The sequence below is a fragment of the Mustela nigripes genome, chromosome 7, assembly GCF_022355385.1.
Source record: "Mustela nigripes isolate SB6536 chromosome 7, MUSNIG.SB6536, whole genome shotgun sequence".
In the NCBI taxonomy this organism is placed as follows: Eukaryota; Metazoa; Chordata; class Mammalia; order Carnivora; family Mustelidae; genus Mustela; species Mustela nigripes.
Genome location: NC_081563.1, coordinates 39,832,218 through 39,857,085, shown reverse-complemented (window position 1 = coordinate 39,857,085; position 24,868 = coordinate 39,832,218). Strand labels below are relative to the sequence as shown.

The 24,868-nt window shown below is 39.7% G+C and overlaps 1 protein-coding gene across 9 annotated transcripts in view; it reads right to left on the bottom strand.

The window, feature by feature from the left end:
* Positions 1-2,489: 2,489 nt before the first annotated feature.
* Positions 2,490-24,868, bottom strand: part of IMMT (inner membrane mitochondrial protein) — a 43,579-nt gene continuing 21,200 nt past the window's right edge. For 2 of the 9 annotated variants that reach the window (XM_059405664.1, XM_059405672.1), the window contains exons 4-15: positions 23,005-23,116; positions 20,921-21,058; positions 20,469-20,564; positions 17,847-17,983; positions 14,583-14,686; positions 13,213-13,348; positions 12,018-12,147; positions 10,127-10,141; positions 8,362-8,585; positions 5,753-5,884; positions 4,645-4,774; positions 2,490-3,435 (exon numbers count right to left, since the gene is read on the bottom strand). In XM_059405664.1, the coding sequence (XP_059261647.1) occupies positions 2,822-3,435; positions 4,645-4,774; positions 5,753-5,884; positions 8,362-8,585; positions 10,127-10,141; positions 12,018-12,147; positions 13,213-13,348; positions 14,583-14,686; positions 17,847-17,983; positions 20,469-20,564; positions 20,921-21,058; positions 23,005-23,116 (1,968 nt within the window). In that variant the 3' untranslated portion in view covers positions 2,490-2,821. Of the gene's footprint in view, positions 3,436-4,644; positions 4,775-5,752; positions 5,885-8,361; positions 8,586-10,126; positions 10,142-12,003; positions 12,148-13,212; positions 13,349-14,582; positions 14,687-17,846; positions 17,984-20,468; positions 20,565-20,920; positions 21,059-23,004; positions 23,117-24,868 lie in introns of those variants that run through there. The other 7 variants (XM_059405666.1, XM_059405665.1, XM_059405667.1 and 4 more) reach the window with 7 other exon arrangements.

Below are 24,868 nucleotides of genomic sequence, written 5' to 3'. Positions count from 1 at the left end.
GGAATAAAGGTTATGAGAATTTATTCCCAGGGAAACCTAAACTTTGCCACCAATACCAGTGGAATTTGTTCCTACAAGAGTGGCACCTCTGCTGGCTCTTGCCTCTTAGTCCCTCTAGAAACCCTCTTCCTGAAAACCCCAGGGCAGTGTCCCTACAGCTAACGTGAACTAACAAGTCCGTGAAACCACATGACCTCCCCATGTTTTGGAAGGGGCAGAGTGGCCGGTTACACTCCTCCTCTTCCTTTCTGATACTCTCCTGCTAACCTCAGGGTCCCTAAAATGCATCAGGGGGAAGGAAGCAGGGAGCAGGAAGACATGGGGAGAAGGGGGTTCAGCTTTGCACTGGACCTGATGAAGAGTGATTTGCCTGATAATCCTTTTTATTTCCCATTCACGTTAAATTATCTGTTCTTCTGCATTGAGTTCAAGCAAGTTACTTTAAAACTGGTGGGACAACTCATTTGGGACTTGGAGACTTTTATCCAGAACCTGTTGAGAAAGAGCAGAGGATTTAAATTAATACTAAGGAATAGACTTTATGCCTTAAAAAAAGACTATCTAAAACTGCATTTTAGTTACATCATTGATTTTGAAACCTTAAAGCAAAGATCAGAGTTTTAATGTTGTATCTGGAGACATGAATTTAAAATGCTGAGGAACACTTCCTACAGCACACAAGAGGGAGGCGGTAAGGTAGCCCAATTTAAGGCTCAAATAGATTGAGACCATGAAAGCAATAATGATTTGCTTCACACGATCAAGTCAGAAGTGGCAGAGATGTAACTTAACCACCTACAGTTGAAGTAAAAACCTGCTGGAGTGAAGCTGCCTGCCTCTAATAGTCCAGAGTTACAGCCATCTTCCCCAAACTTGCCCTTCTGGGTTCCACCTTGCCCTCAAGAACAGCTGAGAACCTAAGTAAAGGCCCTTTTTACTTGAGGGTTGCTGCGTAACATCTCAGAAAGATGGGAGTCTCGCTACACGAGAGAGAACCAAAGCCTGACTGAGCGTCCCCTTTCAACTTCACCCCGTTTTCCCACAGGCAGCAGGGGCAAGGAGGCTAATGGAACTACTAAAACTTGAAGACCAGTGGTCTTCATTATTTTGAATGACTGAGCTAAAATAAACCATTCAGTATTGCTTGCTTCTTACAAGCTCAGAGAATCACATCTGATGAGTTATTTCCCAGCTCCTAGAGAAATTTAAATTTAGATTCCCTCATAACTGGTAATATTTTACATGCTACATAAGTAGAACAAATCCCATGCACCTTTATCAAGACAAACAGGTAAGCAGCTTTGCGAGTTAATGCATTTTGTAATCCCATGCCATTCCAAAGGGAAGAAAGGCTGAATTTAGAACAGCCTCATTATCTTCTGGTAAAAATAGCCCACTCTAACTGTAGAAATTAAGGGCATTACACAACTCATGTGTTCTACCAGAAACACTGTATATATTTTGTTGATTTAAGAATCTACTCAGGAAGAACATAAGGAATATTAGCAATATCAACCAAGGCCAAAACAGGACCAAAAGATCTCCACATCAAAGGTCAAGTGCCATGCAAATTCAATGTAACAATCCAAATTCAGGGTCTGGCACACACCTGCAGAAATATAAAATAGAATTCCTCTCTCCTTTAGGATTTGCAGTTACTTTGCTCAAATGAAAGTGCCTCCTCAGTCTCTTTGTGAATACACAAACTTCAACAAAAATTAAAATTACTAAAAAAAATTTGTGACAATATTTTCATGGAATTAAAAAAAAAAAAAAAAAGGGATTTGTTAATGTTTACCTAATATGGCAATTGTCCTAACCTTCAGAGATGTGAACTAAAAAAGTTCTCTGGGTTTTATGGCAATCCAGTTTAAATATACCATAAAATTATTCAATCCCGTGAAGTTTCCAGGCTCACTATCCCCACTTCAATGAAGAGATTCAGTCCAAGTACTAGAAAGGAGCAAGGTCAATTACCAGTGTTTCAGAACCGAGAGCTGTGACCTGTTTTGAGGGCTGTTGAATTAATTTGTGCATAAAAAAAGAAATTTTTTTTTTTTAATGAAACAGACCAGAAAACAGTACATCACAAGTAAAAAGGGGCTAGCAGTGGTTTGGAAAACACTTTTATGTATGTACACAGGTGTGTGTATATATAGGGTCCCAAGGTAAAATAAAAATTTTACCTGTGGTAGCAACTTTAAAAGTCTCAGATACTATTTCTAGTGCCTTTAATCACTAGAAATGCTTTATCTCCCATTATAAATATTTTGACATTGTGCCTTGTACATCACTCTTGTGTTTGAGCAGCAGGAATCAGTTACCAGAACCCTCAAAGCCAAAAACAGACCTTGCACTTTCGGAACCCAATTCATGACCGGGAAACTCAGTGCCCAGGACATCCTACTTCTGCTGTTGCCACTTGTCAAGGAAATTGTCTACACATACAATGAACTAGAAATGGTACTTTTTGAAAAGGGATAAGCTACTCAGTTTTCATCTTTTTGTTTTATTCAGTTTGCTCCAAGGGCAGAATCAGTAGTCACAGGGATCACAAACATTATTTTGACTGGCTCACAAGCCTGATCAGTAAAACCTGAAAAACAGAAAATGTTACACAAGTTGCAAAGAAAATACTCCCGGAGTTCACTGACATGATAGCAAGTGGAAATAATATAAATGCAACAGGTGTTAACATTTAGAACAGTACTTGTAACCTGCTCCTTTCTAGACAATTCTGGGACCCTGTTGCAAACCCTTCATGTATCACTGCTGATTCCCTTTTACATAAAATACGACTTTACAAAACTCTTCCTAGACCTTACTCTTGCTGTACTTGAGTGGTTCCTATTCCTACGGCGCTGGCGTATGCTGTCAGGATGTCCACTATCTGTTTAGTTTCTAGGGTCATTCGGGCTTCCTTCAGCCAGTCCTGTGCCACTCGTCTGGACTCCCCCTTCAGCTGATTGACAAACTTGGCTGCCAGCTCCAGATCACCATGCTCAATGCAATAGGAGGCATAGGACAGTAATTTGAAAGTGTTTATGTCCTCAGGGCTGAGCTCCGCGGGCGGCTTCAGTTGCTGAGGCGGGAATAAGAGCAAGGACTGCAGGTAGGAGAGGAAGTACTGGTATAAGCTATTTCTGGTTTCATCAATCATTGCTACCCTTCGGGCCAGTTTTTGAACACCATAGAAACGGGCTCTAAGGGTCTCTTCACTGTACACCCCACGGGTCAGGGACTCTGGAGGGATAGCTGCGGTTAAAGCTTGGGCAAATTCACTATCACCACAGTTGACTCTGATGGCCTCGACCGCACTAGCCAGCGGCACGGTGGGCAGGTCTGCAGACGCAGTCTTCATGCTGTACTTGAGCGCCTCCACCGACAGCCAGAGCTGGTGGGCTTTTCGGGCCTCCTCTTCAGCCACTGCATGACCTATCAAGGGAAAAAAAAGGCAAAGGAAAACATTTTTCTCTCCATCTGACGACATGTCCTCCTCAATACCTCCAGAGATCTGATGCACCCTGCACTCCAAACAGGCTAAAGCCACATGTGTGAACAATGGGGCCAGAGAGAGCCTCTTCCAACCTCACCTACCACCATCTCTGGCGTGTTCTTTCCTAGAAAGCTGGCGTCTTCATGAGGCAACACTGCAAGGGTAACTTGAGCACTCTTCTTCTTTTTAAACAGAGAGAGCACGGGAGGGGCACAGGGAGGGACAGAATCGTGAGCAGCCTCCACGCCCAGTGTGGGGCCTGACACAGGGCTCGATCTCATGAGTGAGATCATGACCTGAGCAGAGATCAAGAGCCAGACACTCCACTGACTGAGCTACCCAGGTGCCCCAATAAGGCCTTGTTTTTAGTAAAACCATGGAGAAAACTGAAAGGATGTATGTGTACAAGCACAACTGAGTCTCTTTTCCTGTGACATCTAGGACAATACATGGTATCTAATTCAGATATTTATTTTAGAATGTTTGAGAAACATACTTAAACTAGGCTAAGACTTAATGTTAATGCCATCAGAAACTTCCTGCAAAGGAAGACTTTAAGTAAACATAATGGACTACTAGATCTTGAAATTTCACGAGTAGTTTATTTTTATACTTATCTGACAAAGATGGCTCTCTAACACCCCCCATAAAACTCATTTTATCAACATCCTATCAGGACATTTCCCTTTCAATGTGGCACATGGAAGCCTCAGAATAACTACTGTCTATTTGATCAGTGGAATCAGCAAATCACCACCTCCAAAATAGGAATGGAGACAGATCAGCAGAGCCGGAGGGCGAGCATGGAGATACACTGGCCTTCTGCTCCTCTCAGGACACACAAGACATAACCAAAGTGTGCTGGGTAACCTGCCTTCTAAATGGTGATCTCCATTCTATGATATACCGAGTATAACTTCAAGTATTTAGATTTAATTTTTAGATTCCTTTTAATTTTCTCTCACAAACTCTCTATGTTCCAAACTTATCAAATCTGGGCTAATTTTCACAGAAATGAATAAAATTTAATAGCACGACTTCAGCATCGTTATACCCTAATGCTGATGGATGTATCTCATTGTCCTGCTACCAACAAATTATTCTAAGAAGTTGGACTGAATAAAATTGTAAGAGGCCCATGAGCTCACTCTGAACAGCCTGTTCGATTCCTCTCAGTCTGGCATAGGCAGTGTTTATATCCAGAGTAAAGTTGTCAACTTGCTCTTGACTGAGCCGACGAAACTGTAACTCTTGCTCTGCCAGTTTCTCAGATAGGTCCTGAAATAAAACATAAACAGTGTCCGGAAAAGAGTGGTGCTACTTCAGTGCATGGCATTTATTAGAACACTCGTCTTCCAGCAACTGCCATCTCCACAAGCAAGAGTGCCTTTAAAATCTCCAAATATTTGTCAGGAAAACTCCTCCATTATGTGTAAGGTTTCGAAAATTTCCTAAAACTCATAGCAGATGTGATTTTCTACAAATTTACTGACAGAACCTAGTATTAGAGGAAGCAGACCAGGAGGAGTAGAACTCAAACTATTACAAAAGGAGAAAGTGCCACCTGAGAAAATAAAGTAACGTACTACCACCCCAACATAATAAACTGTATTCAATATTGCTGATTCAAGAGCGTAAATACTCATTCTTTTCTCAGAAAAATACCCATTAAATAAATTTAAAGTAAAATACCTTTTCATATTGGCATAAATTTCAATTTTCTGGAAGATCTCCTTACGTGGAAAACCTCATTCTCTTCTTGTGAGACAAAATAAGTTAATATATTATAAATGGCTTGCTGAATAGAAACAAGTTATGATTAAAGATACCTGTCTTGCTGTGATTTCCAAATCTAACCTCTCTGGGAAGTTTCCTCAGATATAAAAATCTGAGCACTACCACATAATCCGTAGGAGTTTGTAGAGAGGAAGCAGGAGTTACCCATGTCAAGCACCATCTGCATTCTTGAAACCCCCTGAACCAACCCTCCCTAAAGATTTGAAGGCTCCAAGTAACTAGGACACAGATAAAAACACATGTAACACACAGATACATCTTTCTGTGAAAAACAGCAGTGCTACAAATATACAAACGCCCCAGTGTGCCAAGGCTGGGTGCCATTAGCAATCTTTCCTCACTCTTCCACACCCATGGGGGCAATGACATCCAGAGCACATGAAAAGGAAAGGACAGACTGTTCATGTAAAAGGGAAAAGGAGGCTGAAGGGCAGCTGATGCTGTCTCGCAGGTCCTCACCTGTTCAAATTCATATTTCAATTCCTGCTCCTGTACCCTAAGGACATCGCGTAAGTGATCAGTGTGGGCAGCAGCCTGTCGGCGAAGCTGGGTTCTCATTTCATTCTCCATGGCATCTCTGACTTCCTCTACCTGTGAAACCACAGGAATTATCATATTTTCTTTCAGAAAAAGAGAAAGAAAAGAGAAAGGATGACAGCAGCTTCCGTATCCTGAGCTGCTCCAACGTGCCGCGCATGTGGACATGGTCCTGACCTCTCTGACATCCATCAGAAAGCTGAATGTTGGAAAGTGACTCGAAAACAAGGTCACACAGCTATGGCAAAAATCAGACCTCAAATGGGGTCTCTCTGGACCCCATTTCTGTTTCTTCCATATCACCAGGCTGCATCTTACACAAGGCCAACACTGTCATTTCCTGAATGACACACTCCTGTGACAATTAACAAATTCCAACTCATGGAAAGAAATAACTACAAACACTTGGGATCAAACACAGCTTCACCACAGCCATCTGTGTAACCTATGAATAATAAATAATGCCTATTGTAAAGAACTATTAAGAAAATCAATAAATATTTGGCAGTTACTTTACACAATTTCTTCTAGACAAAGAAAACTACTCTGAAACTGCTTACTTTACTATGAATTTAGATTCACAACATGGCCCAGATCTAACCAAAAATATGACAAGCCTATCACAACTCACCTAATAATTGGCCATTAGCTAATTACAAGTTATTTAATACTAATTACCTGGAATTCATAACCTACTTTTTCTCAGAATAGAAGTAATGAATAAACCCATTCAGTCAGTACATACATATTTATAAAAGTGCCAATCCTGGGCTTGGCAGTGCCTACTATATGCTCGGATACAGCGGTGCTGGAGGCACACTAACTTTTTGTTCTCATATAATGTACAATATAGGGATCAGACAGTAAGTAGATAAACTGGACATCTCAGATTGTGATACTTACTTTTAGAAAATAAATAAGGCAGTATGAGGGAAAGGAAGACAGAATCTACACTGTTAAGAACAGGAAAAGTCTTGCTGTTCTAGAAGGTAACATCCAAGCTTAGAACTAAGGTTTAAAGAGAGGAAGTGTAACAAAGTATAAGGCAGAACAAGTAGTGAAGGTACAAGACCAAACAAAAAAACCAGGGCACCTGGCAAAAACAGGCAATAAGGGAAGTAAGGGAAGTCTGGTTCACAGCAAACAGGAATAAAATCAAGAGGCCTTTTTGGTATGGGCTAAGAATTTGGATTTTTTTAATAAAAGCAGGGGGCTGTCAGTGCAAGGTTTTCAGCAACCTAGCGTCTGATCTGAACCAACTGCCATGTAAATGGACACAAAAAGATGGGTATGAAAACAGAACCTGGGGGCTCCTGAGCGGCACAGTCAGTTGAATGGCTGACTCTTGGTTTCAGCTCACATCATGATCTTAGGGGTCCTGGAGTCAAGCCCTGCCATGGGCTCTGCACTTAGCAGAGAGTCGGCTTGAGGATTCTCTCTCACCCTCTTCCCCTCCCCAAGCATGTACTCCCCGCCACCAAAAAATAAATCTATTTTTTTAAAAAGGGGGGAGGACTGTTATGGGAAGGGAAACTGTTATGATGATAATCTGGACTTAGAGAAGGGGGACAAAGTTGGGGTTTACTTTGGATGCAGAACTGGATATGTCGATGGACGGGTGTGAAAGTTGACAGAGGAACAACTAAGCATGTTTCTGGCTTGAGCAACTGGGGATGGAGATTTAGAAAGAAATAAGCTGAGGGGCTAGGAGACAGATTGGGGAAAGTCAAGAAATTTGCTTTGAATAAACTGAGTTTGAAACAACTGAGTTTGAGTTTCAAACAACTACTGAGAAGCCTGGTAGAGACATCAAGTCAGCTGCTGGATAGGAGGAATCTGAAGATGAGGCAGAGGCCAGAACTAGCAACATAAATGTCCCCATGACAGACAGGATTTAACTTTCTCAGTCCCAGGTCTAGATAAGAGCACCTGGAGACAGTTTAGATGGATAAAAGGTTTCAGAACCACGGCCAGTACATGCTCCTATTTGGGAGGCGGAACCAAGAAGGGGGCAAAGGAGTGGCCGGCAAGGTGGAAGACAGGCCGGGAGAGGGTGGTGTCCTGGCAGCTAGCGAGAAAAGAACTTCATGGCGGAGGGAGTGCTCACGAATGGAGGTAAGTACCCAGGTGCCCAAATCAACCCAGAGACACCTATTAATACATGATGTGCACCGACACAAGACTAAAAGGAGAGATCTCATCCATTCTTAACCAAAACACTGGCAGAGAAAAAAGACAATCCAACATTGAGTCTTTCAGCACCGCTTTAGGAGACAGCGGCTCCACCTGGAAAAGATAAAGTCGATAATCCTGGACACCAAGGGCTTGTTACTTCCTTTCACTTCAGCATCTGCTCAATATAAAGGAACTCTGCTACAACAATCCTTCCCTAGAAGTTCTGACTAGAACAAGAGCCAATTCAATGGTGGGTCAGCATGATTTACATCTAATATTTTAAAGTCAGTAACTTGATATTATCTCTAGAAGCAGCTATTCAAGTGGATTCACGTTTAATTTCTCATTTCCTCTACCTTTCTGTCCTGTTCAGCCTGTATCTCACTTCTGTGATGTTCTAATGCTTTTGCCACTGCAGAGTCAAACGCACGCTTTTCTTCTAGCTTTTGTTTTTCCAAGGCTAGTGCAATGTGCTGCTTCTCCGTGGCTTTCTGTTCTGCCAGCTCTCTATTCAGCTGGTCGATGCGGCGATGTGCATGAGCAATCAGAGAGTTCAGGTCTTCAGTAGTCAGCTTGTCAGCTAAACAGAAAATGACATTAAAATGTTAATGATTTCACCAAAACTAAACATCTACAACATACCTGCTTCAAGTGACAGTAATTTAATTTTAACAGCTGTAAAGATAGCAAAGGGTAGCTAACCCTTTGAAGCAGATTTAGATTCTCCACTGCCCTCAGAAATTCACTGCCTGTGTCCAACTAAGACATGTTCAATCCCAAGCGAAGTAATTTAGGTAGGCCTTCGAGTATATTATCAGTTCTTTTCCAGGAACCCAAATTAGGACTTCCAATCTGAACTAAATATAAATAGACTTTATAATTTATCCTAATTTTGCCTCTAAAAACAGTTTATATATACACACTTCTATATTTTTGCTCACGCATAACTGTGATTAGTCATAAAAGGCATTCTAATATTCTTTTCTGTTAAATCTCAAATTCAGATTCTCTGACTTTTCTCTTACTAGTAAGAGTTTTTATACCTTTTGTTAAACAGATGTCGTTACTCAGGACAATGACCTGCAACTAGAACTGCCCATAAGAATCACCTGTCAAGCTTTTTAAAATACACATGCCCGAAGATTCTAACTTAGGCTTATGCATGTATTTTGTTTTCAAAGGTCACATTCCAAAAGTATTCTGACACATTTCTGTAGGTTAAGAATTACAGCTTTTTTTTTTTTTTTTAAGATTTTATTTATTTATTTGACAGACAGAGATCACAAGCAGGCAGACAGGCAGGTAGAGAGAGGGAGAGGAGGAAGCAGGCTCCCTGTAGAGCAGAGAGCCTGATGCGGGACTCGATCCCAGGACCCTGAGATCATGACCTGAGCCGAAGGCAGCGGCTTAACCTACTGAGCCACCCAGGCGCCCAAGAATTACAGCTTTAATAGCAAAATTCAGAGTGTGGAAAATACTACATGATGAATGACTCAATTCCACAGTATAAGAACTGAGAAGCAAAAAATAAAGTGGGGATAAGAAACTTACTGATCAAATTCAACATGTGTAGCTCCTTTGGATACTGATTCAAATAAAACTAAAAAAACTCATTCTATAAAATGATTGGGGTTAACTGAACACCAAACAGACATGTGATGATATCAAGGAATTACTGTTTTAGGTGTGATAATGGTACAGTGATTATTTTTATTTTAAAATATGGAAATTATTTGTAACTGAAAAGGATATATGATATTTGGGATCTGATTCCATAGAAGCTGGGAAATAAATGACAAAAGCCATGTGTTAATAATTACTAAAGATGGGTGATGAATCTATGAGCTCTCCCACTTGTTACTGGAATTTTACATAACGAAAGCTTTAAAATACATATAGATATCGATCCACCTATCTACAGATTTCCAATCATTTGGTGAAACATTTTTGTTCCTGAGAGCACATGGATGCCCAAAATATCGAATCAGATTTATCACATGCAACATAGTTCTGTTAGAAATTATTCAAATGCTTTAATAAAAGAACCATAGACAAAAAGACTGCAGTATTTTAAGACACAAATAAATAGCCTCTAAGTTTAAAACACACAAAATTACTCACCTAGGTCAGAAATACCTACAAAGGAAAAGAAGAAAAGTTTGAAAAAAAGAACTTACATATTCCAGTTATTAATTATTAAATAGGAATATCCAAAAAGAAATAGGGAACCAGAAACCAGTAACAGAAAATGCATACTTAAATATTAAAAAGCAAAACAACTAATTTCCTAAAACATAAAAGGACATAGAGCAATATAAATCCAGGTAAATTCTAGCATTTTACAAAATAAGAGACTCATTCATATTAAAAGTAGCTTTGGTTTCCAGGGGCTCATCTGTATTTTTGCTGAAGCACTCAACTTAGTTTTCACACAAAAACTATCAATTCTCCTTTACTCCCCAGCCCTCCATTTACACTGGTTCATTGCATATTTTACTAAGCCCCAGTCTGGACTCTGTTCTCAGTACAGGCCTCTCCAGACATTTCAAATACTTAAGAAATCAATATTCTGTCACAGGCACCACCTTGATGACACAGTGACAGGAGAGGGAACCACAGCCAGTCTCCTGCCTCTCGGCGTGAGCTTAACATCATGGGCATGACCTTTAAATTCAAAGACAGGTATTTTTCACCCAAAATGGCTCTAGAAGTCAACTGTGTAATCTGGTATTAGACATCCCACACTCCCCCCAAAAAAACAAAAACCAAAAAACAGGAATCTGTTCCAGTGTTGCAGGAAAAATTGGCAAGATGAAGAAAATGAGATGTCAGTCTCAACAAAGTACACAGATGAGATTTTCTACAAATCTACAGCAATAAAGGAACTGTCCCCTGGAAACAAAGACAATCTACAACCTGCACTTCGTTTTCCCATCCTGGCAACATCTACCTATGCTCCCCCTAAAGGTTCCTCCTCCCTCCTCCCAACAGTGCTAACCACTAGCTCTAAATATGGTGTTTACCATTCATCTTGTTAGATTTTATATACATATGCATCCTAAAACGGCACACTGTTTTGCATGTTCTTAATCTTCACGTTAAGTGGTACCCTACTCTTTGTATTCTTTCCCAACTTTTTTTCTTAACATTTATGTTTGAGAGCCATAGTTTTAGTTCATTGACTTATACTGCCACATGGAAGGCGCATTTAGCAGTTTCTGATTTTTCTGCTCTTACAATTACAGGGCTGCTATGAATACTTTTTGAGTCTCCTTGAGCACCCATGTATCTTCTAAGGCACACACCGAGCAGCTGACCAGTTGGATCAGCTAGTACATACATTCTGACATAGGCTCAGAGAGGCCTAAAACACCAGTTCAGTTCCTACCTTACATTCAGCTTCTAACAGACAATAGCAAATGTATTTTGAATTTGTTGAGACTGGTAATTTATGTGACTATTAGTACTCTCAGAGCACTTCAGGAAGAAATAACAATCCTCTGCAGTTACACTGTATAAAACATGGTTCAAGTTCCCCGCAGTCTGAGCTATCTGCAAGTTGACAGTCATACAAATGACTTCCTTCTCACCAAATGAGTTTTCAACCATGATGTCATCAGACCAGTCCTGAGGCGTGCCTCAATTCATTACAAATATTTTTAAAGTATCAAAGGCTTTGCATAATTTTACATACATAAACAATATTCTAATAGATTTAAGGTTAAAATGTCACTCTGAATTACTTGGATTCTAAATTATTTTTTCCTAAGTAGCAGAGATCTGAATAGAACCATTAGTTTTAGAATCAAACACTGGCTGGAACTAAACCATGGGAGCATTGCCACCTAATATGGCTATGACAAATAAAATGTGGAAAACACTGTACTGTCAACAAATTGAGATAAGCGTAACAGAGGGGTCCGGATTAGATGAATGGGGTTGAAGCAAGTTTAGCTGAACAGTTTTTAAAACACAAAAACAGGAAAAGCACCAACACTTCAGTTGTACTTACTCATGCCTTTCCACCCTGGCAAGACTTCTGGAGTAATACTGTCCAGTTCTCGTTTAAAGTCTTCCCGGGCTTGGACCACCAGCTCATGATACTGAGAAACGACCTTAGCCTCAGACTGAGCTGCTTTGACCTGAACAAATACAAGGGGTATGGGTTAAAGTGAACAGAAATTATCATTATCATCCCAAAAAAAGGAGACATTATAGTCACGTATTTATATATTGGCTGAGAATATATAAATAATATAAAGAGAGAAAGCTAAAGCTCAGAAAAAGGAACATAAGCCCTGTAATGCAGACAAGCCCTTTACCATCTTTTTTTTTTTTTAAGATTTTATTTATTTGACAGAGAGAGAGATCACAAGTAGGCAGAGAGAGGAGGAAGCAGGCTCCCTGCTGAGCAGAGAGCCCGATGTGGGACTCGATTCCAGGACCCTGAGATCATGACCTGAGCCAAAGGCAGAGGCTTATTAACCCACTGAGCCACCCAGGTGTCCCAAGCCCTTTACCATCCGACTATGCCCCTGTCCCTCTTTCTCTGGTCACAGGAAACTACCCACATAGACTATATAAGTGCAAACAAAGAACTGCTACAAAATGAAAATTTTCATTTAATAACCAGGACCAAAAATATTACCTATTTTAAGAAGTATTGCTAATAATGGATAATCCACTTTGTGTCCAAGATTAGTAACAACTTCTATGCTTTCCAGGGGTAAACAGAAAAAGAAAGGAATCTTATTATTTTCCTGAATTCTTCAAATTCTTTGACTAAAGGATTATATTTAAAAATCTTAATAAAAAAAAAAAGGCCTCTGCCTTGGCCTCAGGTCATGATCTCAGGGTCCTGGGATTGAGCCCCGCATTGGGCTCTGCTAAGCAGCAAGTCTGCTTCTCCTACTCCCTTTGTGATCTCTCTCACTTTCATGGCCCCTCAAAAAAATATTTTTAAAAATATTTTGATGCTGGGACGCCTGGGTGGCTCAGTTGGTTGGACGACTGCCTTCGGCTCAGGTCATGATCCTGGAGTCCCGGGATCGAGTCCCGCATCGGGCTCCCAGCTCCACGGGGAGTCTGCTCCTCTCTCTGGCCTTCTCCTCGCTCATGCTCTCTCTCACTGTCTCTCTCTCAAATAAATAAATAAAAATCTTAAAAAAAAAAATATTTTGATGCTATAAAAGATCTAAGAAACGTACCTTTTGGACCACATTATCCAGATCAACTATCATGTTGTGAAGTTTCCCCTCGGCGGCTGTTATATGAGATTTGGCCCCAGGAACCTCTTCTTTTTTTGCATTTTCAATTACACTTTTCATCTTCTCTAGCTCTTCTCTAGAAACCAATAAAACAAAACAAAAGATTTAGTATTATTCCTCATCAACTTTAGCAAAGAGCTTGAATATACACAGCATACAATTGTTAAGAAGCTATGAAAAAATGTAATTTGAAAAAAATTACTCGAGTATTTTTTCACAATATATACAAACTAACTGAAAATAGCTTGGTCGGAAGCTAGATTTACTAGCATGAACCAGACAGGGAGCATGGTATACATGGAATACACTGGCTTCAGAACCAGGAAAACCTGGATTCAACTCCCAGATCCACCTCTCCTTTGTTGTTCACCCTTATATGGGTATTAGAAGAAATCAATGAGAAGTACCTGGCAAAGCAACTGCCACATCCAGCGCACTGAATAAACGGCAGCTTTTGCATGGATTATGCCAACTGCCCTTCCGCTGAGAGAGTGCTTAATACAGAAGGCAGAAGCAAGGGAGGAAACCAAGGAGCTCACTGAGCAAATACACATGGGTCTCAAGAAGCCCTCATGATTCAGAATGTTTCACAAACTGGATGAACTGCGGCCTAGCCACCACAAAACACAGAACTCAAGAGCCCCGACTCCAGGTTTAGTGATGTGAGCATACGTCTTAAAACTCCTAAAAGATATGCTGCCGTGAATTAGAAGACTTCTCTTTCTCTATGAATAATAAATACTTTATCTAAAATCCCAACAAAATTTTGAATGAGTGATTCCAAGTTGAGAGGCTAATGAGACCCTTTAGTCAAATGTAGGTTTCCAGCATCAGAGACTGATTTTATACTTGGCTTGCTTGATCCTAGTTTTAGCCAAATTCCAGGAATCGAGGTCAAGGTGGCATAAAACTAGACCTACTATTTACTAACTACTTTGATAGTTAAAACAAAGAGACTGTGACATACTCTCAAAATTCTGATAAAACTGCCTAAACCAACCCTGAAAAATCTTGAAATTATGGCAGAATCTCAGTAAATCCATAGAGATATATCACCTAAAAGAAAAACTGCTTTTTATACAAGATCCTTTATATAGGTTTCTGCCAAATTTACTTTGGCCTAATTATATTTTATTCCCTCTCTCCTTTTTAAGCCTCTCTGTTCCTGATTCCGATACAGATCAAGGAGAGGTGAAGGGAGGGAAGGGTTTCTCTGCCTCGTGTTTGTAAACAGGCAATACAAAGAAAACCCAGCCCAAAGAAAGCCACCAGGAGGCCCTAATTACTTGTTAAAGTCCATGAGTAATTACTTGGCTTTGAGAAGGGCATCAGCAGCCTCATCGACTGCCTTTCTGCGTTCCTTCAATGCACCCTCCACTGTGCGCCACTGAGCCGACTTCTTCTCACCTGCAATCTAAACAAAATATTTTACTTATGTAAATATGAATAATCGCTATTACAGTCACAGGATACACCACCGTGGCTAAATTTAGAAACAAGGGCATCGAATTCAAAGGTTAAAAACTTATATATGGCATTTCTTCAGAGTAGGGTCTCTCTTTTTTTTTTTTTTTTTTAAAGAGTTTATCCATTTATTTGACAGAGATCACAAGTAGGCAGAGTCAGGCAGAGAGAGAGGAGGAAGCAGGCTCCCCGCTGAGGTGAGAGCCCGACGTGGGACTCGATCCAAGGATCCTGGGATCATGACCTGAGCCGAAGGCAGAGGCTTTAAACCACTGAGCCACCCAGGCGCCCAGAGTAGGGTCTCTTAATCTAAGGTTCATGGTTAGAACCAAGGAAGTCCATGAACCCCATCAAAACCAATCACTAAAACTGTAAAAGACTGTGTTCTAGTGCATATAAGCATCTTCTAAGGAGAGATAATATTTTTATTAGATTCACAAAAGGAGAATATGAAGCAGAAAAGATCTGTAAGAACAATAACTTTATGAATTGTTTATTCTTCAACGAAGCATCATTATTTAAAATTCTCTTAACTGCAGGTCTGTCTACCAAAATCAGTTTAAGGGTAAGCAGAAAGTTTATACATCTGTACAGTCCTTACTCCTTTAAAACATTATCCTAAAAAAATGACCCTCTATAATTGGTAAAGTGAAAATCAACTATTGTCAAACCCACCCCCCGAATTTTGTAAGATGTTAATTTTATATATATACAAAAGTCTTCCTTGAAAATCCTTACAGAGGTCCAAGGATAAGCCATTCTGTGAATAGACACTAGGTTTCCCTACTATCAAAAGGAGTCCAACTGTTTCCAAACTGTTTCCAAACAGGGCTTTGAGAAAGTAATTCTGTATCTATTTTAAGAGCCTTTGTGCATCTGCAGTTTTTTTTTAAAGAAGTTGGAATCCATTTTTAACATTTCAAAACTTGTGTTCATTCATGTTTCTGATAATTTTGTAACACCAGCTAATATCCCCTAGTCTAGTTAACCATTACCATAAGATGTCCTTTAGTTGTAAAATCTTGATTTCAACAGATTTCATACTATCTAATGTACATACATTACATGCTGTGCATTCATTGGGAAGAGGAAATACCCTCTTATGGAGGCTTTCACCAAAGCAATACCATTGATATTTAAAGCTTCTAATCAATGTCCTTCTGAAACATACGAGTCTACTTTGGTTTGAACCCAAATTCCTGATATCCTACAACTTACACCCTTCCCACACCTGTATAACCGAAATATTAAATATTCTCTGTGTGGTTTCCACTTTCCTGACTGAAATCTAAATTTTTTTCTTGGACATTAAATAAACCAGAATTTTCTTAAAGTTTTTTTTAAAGGTTCTAATTTCTAGTTGTTTACATCAGAGCTCTAACTTTTCTGTGATGTATGTGCATAGGACTAAAGCAACGTGAAGCATATTTAAATTCTGTAAAAAGCCCACAGTTATAGTGGCAAAGTAACTTTACTTATTGCACAAGGTATTGATCCCTGAGATTCACAGTTCATGTATTTATTTTTACTCTTCAAACAACTTGGTATCTAAATACATTTTTATACACTGAATAACTGAATGTAATTATTAAAACAATTTATTACGTCCCAGTAGTACTGTTTTAATTTATTCTCTGATGTGCTCAATGTAAGTTAAATAATCAACCTAAGCATTTAAAATAGCTGGTTTGGGGGGCACCTGGGTGGCTCAGTGGGTTAAGCCTCTGCCTTTGGCTCAGGTCATGATCCCAAGGTCCTGGGATTAAGCTCCACACTGGACTCTGCTCATCAGGGAGCCTGCTTCCCCCTCTCCCTTTGCCTGCCTCTCTGACTACTTGTGCTCTCTGTGTGTCAAATAAATAAATAATAAAATCTTAAAAAAAAAAAAAAAAGCTGGTTTGGGGGCACCTGGGTGGCTCTGTCAGTTAAGCACCCAACTCTTTTTTTTTTTTTTTTTTTTAAAGATTTTTATTTATTTATTTATTTGACGGAGAGAGATCACAAGTAGGTAGAGAGGCAGGCAGAGAGAGAGAGGAGGAGGAAACAGGCTCCCTGCCAAGCAGAGAGCCCGATGCGGGACTCGATCCCAGGACCCTGAGATCATGACCTGAGCCGAAGGCAGGGGCCCAACCCACTGAGCCACCCAGGCGCCCTAAGCACCCAACTCTTGATCTCAGCATCATGAACTGAAGTCCTGTGTCAGGCTCCACACCCAACAAACAAATAAAAATAATAAAAAATAAAACAGCTGGTATTTGGAGGTACGTGGGATTTCCGTTTTGCTTTTTTTGTTTGTTTTTGGAGAAAGAGAGTGTGAGAGGCAGGGTGAAGCGGGGGGTGGGGGGGCAGGCAGAGGGAGAGGGTGACTCTTAAGCAGGCTGGCTCAATGCCCAGCCCAGAGCCGGATATGGGGCTCCATGCTGGATCTCATGACCCTGAGATCCTAACCTGAGCCAAAATCAAGAGAAAATCCCTAACCAACTGAGCCACCCGGGCGTCCCTTGTATTACTTCTTATAACTGTGTGTCAAACTAAAGTATCTTAAAGTAAAAAGTTTATTTTAAAAATGATTGGCTAAAAAATTAAAGAAATTTAAAATGGTCGGCAATTTTTAAAGCAAAAAAAAAAAGCAAAAAAAAAAAAAAAAAAAGAATGACAATGGGACGCCTGGGTGACTCAGTTGGTTAAGCAGCTGCCTTCGGCTCAGGTCATGATCCCAGCGTCCTGGGATCGAGTCCCACATAGGGCTCCTTGCTCGGCAGGGAGCCTGCTTCTCCCTCTGCCTCTGCCTGCCATTCTGTCTGCCTGTGCTCGCTCGCTCTCTCTCGCTCTCTCTCTGATTAAAAAAAAAAAAAAAAGAATGACAAAATAATACTCAAGCACCATTAAGATATGAGAGCAAATATGAACTAATTATTGTACTGTATCATTATTGTGAGATAAAGCACTATATGAAACTCATTAAAAACAACATGCAAAGATCTTTCCTGTCTTGTTTATTTAAAAAAAAAAAAATTACTCTTGATAGTCTTCACTTAGTGGGAGAAAGCCCATACTAAAAGGAAGAAATCAGTCTTAAATAATACATGGCTATCCATTCTTTGGCTCACCTCCGAATTGTCCATGGCTGCTTTCAAGACATTGGAGTGCGCATTGACAGCTTGCACCGCAGCATTCTGAGCGATAATGGCCTGTTGAGTGATGTGAGCAGTTTGGCTCAGAGCATCTTCTAAGCTCCTGGCTACAGCTGAAATACAAAGAACAGTAAAAAACAAATCCCTCCCTGCTAAATAACTTTACTGTAAACTTCCCTGCTTCTCCTACTGAGTCTTCCTTTGCATTTCCTCAAAAATGTAAAAAACAAAAACAGAGATTTAGAGAATCATTTCATTTGCAAGTATGGTAAAATGTTAGTAATTACAAAATCTGGTGGCCAGACCTATGGGGGTTCATTATACTATTTTTGCTTTTATACACAACTGAATTTTTTCAAAATAAAAAGTATTTTGGGTTTTTTGTTTGTTTTGTTTTCTCCAAGACAAAAAATTGCTTAAAGAAGGCTAGCATATACCTCAATGGGAGGAACAAGTTTAGCACTGTTAGCCCCTATAAATTCAGCATAGCCATCAGCATTGTTCAGTTTAAAGAATGGTCCCATAGATCCACAGGGAAAAAGAGATGCCCATTTCACCTCAGCATGTAGGGATACTCACAGCAACTTATATCACCAAGATATAAGGAGATAACAGACAAACAAGAGAAAGAAAAGGATAAGGAAATAAGGCAACAAAAAAGAAACTGGTTTGGAAAGGACAGTGTTTTCTGTAAAAGAAGTCAAGAAACAAACAGATACCACGATGCAAGAGGCTACAACCTACTAAAATCATATCTCTACATGCTGCTTCAGGAAACAAAAATAAACCTAATTAAAAATAAATAAATAAAGCAAGGGATGACTCCAGATATAATACTAAAATGGCAAAATGATCATCTGAAGAAAGCAAGCCAGTGAGAAGACTAATTTATCACATATCAGATAATTTTATAAGGGAAAATATATTTGGCAGGTAAAACAAAAACAGAAGGTGATTCTGAGCAAAAGCAGCATAAGCTAGAGATGAACAAATGGAACCTAGGAACCACCTGCTGTACCCAGGCAACAAAGATGAAAGAGAAAGGTGATGAGAAAATACCACACCATGAATGTGAGACTGAGGTTCACCTGAAGACACACGGGGTATGAAGAGAGGGGTACAAAGGAAAAAAGAGGCAGAGAGGGAACGTGTATGAGTTAAAGGAGGTGGGGGACCCTGGGGGGAGACCCCCCGCCCCCACACGAAAGCACAGGTAACAGTAAACCACTTCACAGTGGCCCATAGGCTCAAAGTCTTCTTCAGGTCTATTCACTGTACTTTGGATTCTTCTTTCTCCCTCCCTTTCTTTCTTTCTTGTTTTGTTTTGGCTATTCAGTTGTAGGAGTTGCATATATATTTTGGGTATTAACCCTTATCAGACTTAAGGTTTGCAAATGGTCTCTCCTATTCCACCCGGGTGCCTTTTTGTTTCGTTAGTTGTTTCTTTGCTATACAAAAGCTTTTTTAGTTTGATGTGGTTCCACTTGTTGATTTGGGGTTTGTTTTTTTTTTTTAAGATTTTATATTTGAGAAAGACAGAGAGAACACAAGCATGGGGTAGGGGTAGGGGTAGAAGCAGACTCCCTGCTCTGCAGGGAGTCTGATGTGGGACTCAGTATCATGACCTGAGCGGAAGGCAGACACTTAACCAACCGAGCCACCAAGGTTGCCCCTGGTGTTTTGATTCTCAATAAGAACTACAAACACCGGGGCGCCTGGGTGGCTCAATGGGTTAAGCCCCTGCCTTCAGCTCAGGTCATGATCTCAGAGTCCCGGGATCGAGCACCGTGTCGGGCTCTCTGCTCAGTGGGGAGCCTGCTTCCTCCTCTCTTTCTGCCTGCTTCTCTGCCTACTTGTGATCTCTCTCTGACTGTCAAATAAATAAATAAAATCTTTGAAAAAAAAAACTATAAAGAACTGCCATAAGACTTTAAAATAAACACTTCAGTCCAGCATAAAGCTACATATCCCCTACTTCCACAAAAATCTTTATACTGCCCAGTACAATAAATGATGTGCCCTACACCTGTTTAAGACAAGAAAAAGACATTTTTAGATAGATCTCTTTTAAAAAACATCAAAAAGTTTAACATAAAATCAAAACTTGAAAGGGAATATGCTTCAGTTAGCTGGAAACCAGCCATGTGCAGAACATTTCACCACCTTCCATCAGATAAGGGGGCTATTAGACAGAGTCCAAAGGCTGGTAATAAACCACAGCAGGTGCCATTTTGACCTATACAAATAAATTTATGAATTAAACAATTAAAAGGCTTTCAGGGAAGTTGCCAAAACAAACAACTTCTGTTCCACATAACACAAAGAATCTTTAGCACAAACCCTAATAAACATAAATGGATTAAGTACAAGTATTATTTGAAATTTTCTCCAACTATACACTAAGAACAGCCTTTGTTACCCAGGTAAAACGAGGTTAAATGGAAAGAAAACAAATGATGAAATAAAGGTGGTACACAGACAAATGCCACTAAAGAAACCAAACTAGCTGATGGATCAGAAACGTGTGCCGATGGCTGAAGAAGACAGCAACTAATGGAGATGACGCAGAGTGCTTAAGAAGCCGTCTGGTTTACATACACTCAATCTTAACTTGTTCTTGCTTTTCCTGCTGTGCAAGGCGAGCTGCAACTTCTTCGGGTGGTCGCTCCCGTACAGAAGTTGAGGATGCTTCCTCTTGCAGCAAAAGTAAATAAGAGGAAATCAAATTTCAGCACAGAATTTCAACAGCTCAAAGGGAAATAAAAACACCATCGTGTGTACTTGCCAGTTCTATCAACTGAAGGCATTTTTGTCATTAGGATTCTAAAACGACATCACCAATGATTCCAACTGAAGAAATAAGGGATCAGCTCTTAAACCTCTTGCTTTCAGAGATTTATTCAGACTCTAAAGTTTAAAAAAATTCCCTAAGCCAGTCTGCGAATAAAACCAGTATAAGCAGGTACTTACATATTGTCTGGAGGTTGCCTAGGCATTAAAGAGTTCTGATGGACAAATCATTTACAAAACCACAAATATAAATAAACTACCTGAAGCTGCAGGCTTGGGCTGCCCTTCACCAATTCCAGGGTGCTCAGTTTTTATAGATTCCTCATGCTGAACCGCAGGGGCTGGGACTGATGGTGTATCACCTGCTGCAGAAATAATTTGAGCTGCCTCTGTAGGTCCTACAAATATATGTTACTCATGGTATTTGTAATCTCCTGGGTTAACACAGAAGAACACAGGAATCTACTACAACTAGCACCCACTTCACATCTGCCTCCTTACAGACACAAATGCAGATGCTGCCACTACTCAAACAGGCAAGGAGACTACAGCCCAGTCCCCCAGAGACACAAACCCACACAAGATGGACAAGAGGGGGAAATGCACAAGAGATCCCACTTGCATTTTAAGCACCATGGTTCTCAGGCAGGGCTTCTAGTAACATACTAAATGGTATTAAATATTAACATATGGGAAGTGCCCGGAAGATTTACATATTAACAAAGGAAAAACAGTATTAACAAAGGAAAAGTGTTAACAAAGGAAAACAGGACCTGTAATGAAGAAGGTAAACAAAACAAAGTATTCAAAAGATATTTTTTAACTGCTCTGAACAGTGTAGAGATGATACAAGAGGTGTGAGCAAGAACAGTATGACAGTTTTAAACACAAAAGAAGAAAGGAAGACTGGAAAAAATCAAGAGTTTATAAACAAGTGCTGGGAAAGAAAATAATTAATCCAAAAGGTAAAATAGAGGAGGAAAAAAGAGGAACATAACAGAGAAAAAAAATTAAATAAACTGAAAGTCCCATTTAAAAGATGAAGCTGGATTACTGCAAGGCCTATTACCTGGTCTCCCTGCTCTGCTCTTGGTCTCTTTATCTACTCTCTGCAATAGCCACTGATCTTATTAAAATAAAAATCAGGTATCAATCCCTTGGCTCAGAACCCTCCTAACACCTTCCCATCTCTCTCAGAATATGAAGCAAAATGCTTATAATGGCCTCGAAAGCCTGCCGCAATAGGCTTCCTGCTTCCTCCTGACCCCATTTTCTACTATTCTTCCACTCCTGCTTCATGTGCTCCTTATTAGTTAAATATACTAGGCCTTGGCACGAGCTAATCCCTCTGCTTGATGCTTTTCTTCCACCAGCCTTGTAGACCTGCCTTAATCCCTCATCGCTTTCTAGTCTTTCCTCAGATGACACCTTTCAGATGATACTTTCCTTACCCCCTGTGTTTTAAATTGCAATATTCCCCCCAACACATCACTTCTGACATCCTATATATTTTACATATTATTTAGGTATGATCTTCCTCCCCATATCCCACTAAGAAATATTTGCAGAGTTTGTGCTTTTTTTTTTACTATTTTGTTCATTGCTATAGCCCCAGTGCCTAGAATGTGCCTACTATGTTTGGCAGATAGTAGACAATCAATGAATATTTGCTGAATGAAAGAAAGTCAAGAGGTTTAATCAAGGAGAAACACAGAAGTTGAAATGTTTACTGAGCAGGTTAGAGTTAGGTAAGTGTCATAAATTGGGACAGAATTACTGGCAAATCATGAATTGGGGAAAAAAACTCCCCCTTGGGGCGCCTGGGTGGCTCAGTGGGTTAAGCTGCTGCCTTCGGCTCAGGTCATGATCTCAGGGTCCTGGGATCGAGTCCCGCATCGGGCTCTCTGCTCAGCGGGGAGTCTGCTTCCTTCTCTCTCTCTCTCTGCCTGCCTCTCTGCCTACTTGTGATCTCTCTCTGTCAAATAAATAAATAAAATCTTTAAAAAAAAAAAAAAAAACCTCCCCAGACCACAGCTATATCACTGAGAAGAGAAGAGAAAAGCTAAGAGTCAGGGGTAAAATATAAAGAAAAAGTGTTGGAGGCAAGACAATTCTTGCCATTATCCTCACTGAATAGCTATTCACAATAAAGTCCAACTCCATATCCCACTCAACTCCTAAAAGGAGTGTTAAATGATAGGTGTAAACACTTCTTTCCTGGTAAGAACTAGGGACCGGAAGAGTGCTTCCTGAGGTAGGAGCCCCCTCTTGACCCTGGGTACAAATTCATTAAAACAATCTATTTATCTATAATTTTTAAAAAACTGATTCTAAGTATAGGTACCTGTTGTTAAAGCTGGAGTGTCTCCCTTCTGTTTTTGGAGTTGTGAGGCAGGCTGTTTAGATTCTTTCATTACCTCTGATACACTGGAGATTTTTAGTGGACCAGATTGCATCTTGGAAATAAAAAACACATAACACTTCAGATATAATACTGTTGGTTTTTTTTTTAAAGGCAGCACAGAATAACTTGTATTATTTCAAAAGTCAAGTACCTCAGGCTTTTCATATAAAGTTAACACTTCACAGTATTACATATTTTATTAATCACAGTAAGGTAAGGTAAGTCTTCATTTTAGAAAAATGCAACCCAAAAACTTCATGCCAAATGACTGGCCCAATTTTCATAGTACCAAAGGCTTCTCTTAGGGCAACTAATAAAGTATATGTTGCAGAGCCTTCCCTTTTAACACCATTTCTTCTATATATACAACATTGAGAGCACCATTTCCATCTGCTTCTTAAATCCAATTTTGTTGCCTTGTATATATATTCAGTTAGAAACAAATAATTTTCAGAGGCTCTGAGTAAAACCAAATGTTAGCTTTGTTTCCTTAATCTCCCAGATTCATGCAACCGTACACTGAAATACAGGATCCTATTGTAATGCCTGATTTTCTCTTTCTCAGTTACCACCTGCCTTAAGTTTAAGACCCTGTTCATTAAAGGACTGCCGTTATAATGCGCTGGCAAAAATTACTAAGTAACAGAAATATTTTCATTTACCACCTGTGATGTGCCATTTTTTTTGCCAGAACTTGGTAATGGAATGCAGATATCTCAACGACTACTCAAATATAAGAGCAATAATTTTGAACTTTGTCACTATCAGAAATTAGAAATATGTGCATTTTCTTTTAGTAAAATTTTATCATTTAAATCATGAAATACATGCTCCTTATAACAAGCAAAATAATATCAAGACATATTAATGGTTTTATTTTGCTTCTTTACTGCTTTTTTCCTTTCCAGCACTCAGAAGGTAACCACTGCCAATAGCGTGAAATCTATCCTTCCATCCCTGAGCATAAGCTCAGGAATATACACATATACAACTTTTCATTTTTTTAAACAAAACAAAATAAGGTTGGTTATATTATACAAATTACCATGTAACTCAGTTCTTGGTTTTATTTTCATTTAATAATCTATCATGGACATTCTCTTCCAGATCAAGCAATGATTTTTAGTTCCATAACATTCTAATTTAATTGTATATCTTAATGTATCTGCAAACCCTAAAATTTTATCAATTACTCTCCTATGTTTGGAAAACAAGCTTGTTTCCTGCTTTTTTCATTGTTAAACATCCTTGTCCAGAGTGCCTGGGTGACTCAGTCCATTAAGCATCTGCCTTCGGCTCAGGTCATGATCCCAGGGGCTTGGGACAGAGTCCCTCATACAGTTCCTTGCTCAGCCAGGAGCCTGTATCTCCCTCTGCCTGCCATTCCTCCTACTTGTGCATGCATGCTCTCCCTCTCTGACAAATAAATAAATAAAATCTTTAAAAAAAAAAAAAAATTCCTTGTCCATGCAACTGGAAAGCACTGCAGTGGTATCTGTAGCATAGTCTGCCAAAAGACGAAGTGCTAGGTCAAAAAGGTTATATATTTTTAACAGTTACTAACAGATCGCTTTAGCATAAGGTTCTACCAACTCACACTCTCCCAATAAATGTGTGTGTTATGTGTGTCTGTGTATAAATAAGACCTATTTCCAGACTAAGTTTTTCTATTCTAATTTCTAATCCTGTGTTAAAACCTTACCGTTCTATTAAAGTTTGATTATAATAAAGTCCATTATCTGGGAAAAAAGTGTCCTCTGACTCCTCCCTAACCCAACACAGTTTTGAAATGTGCTTGGCTAGT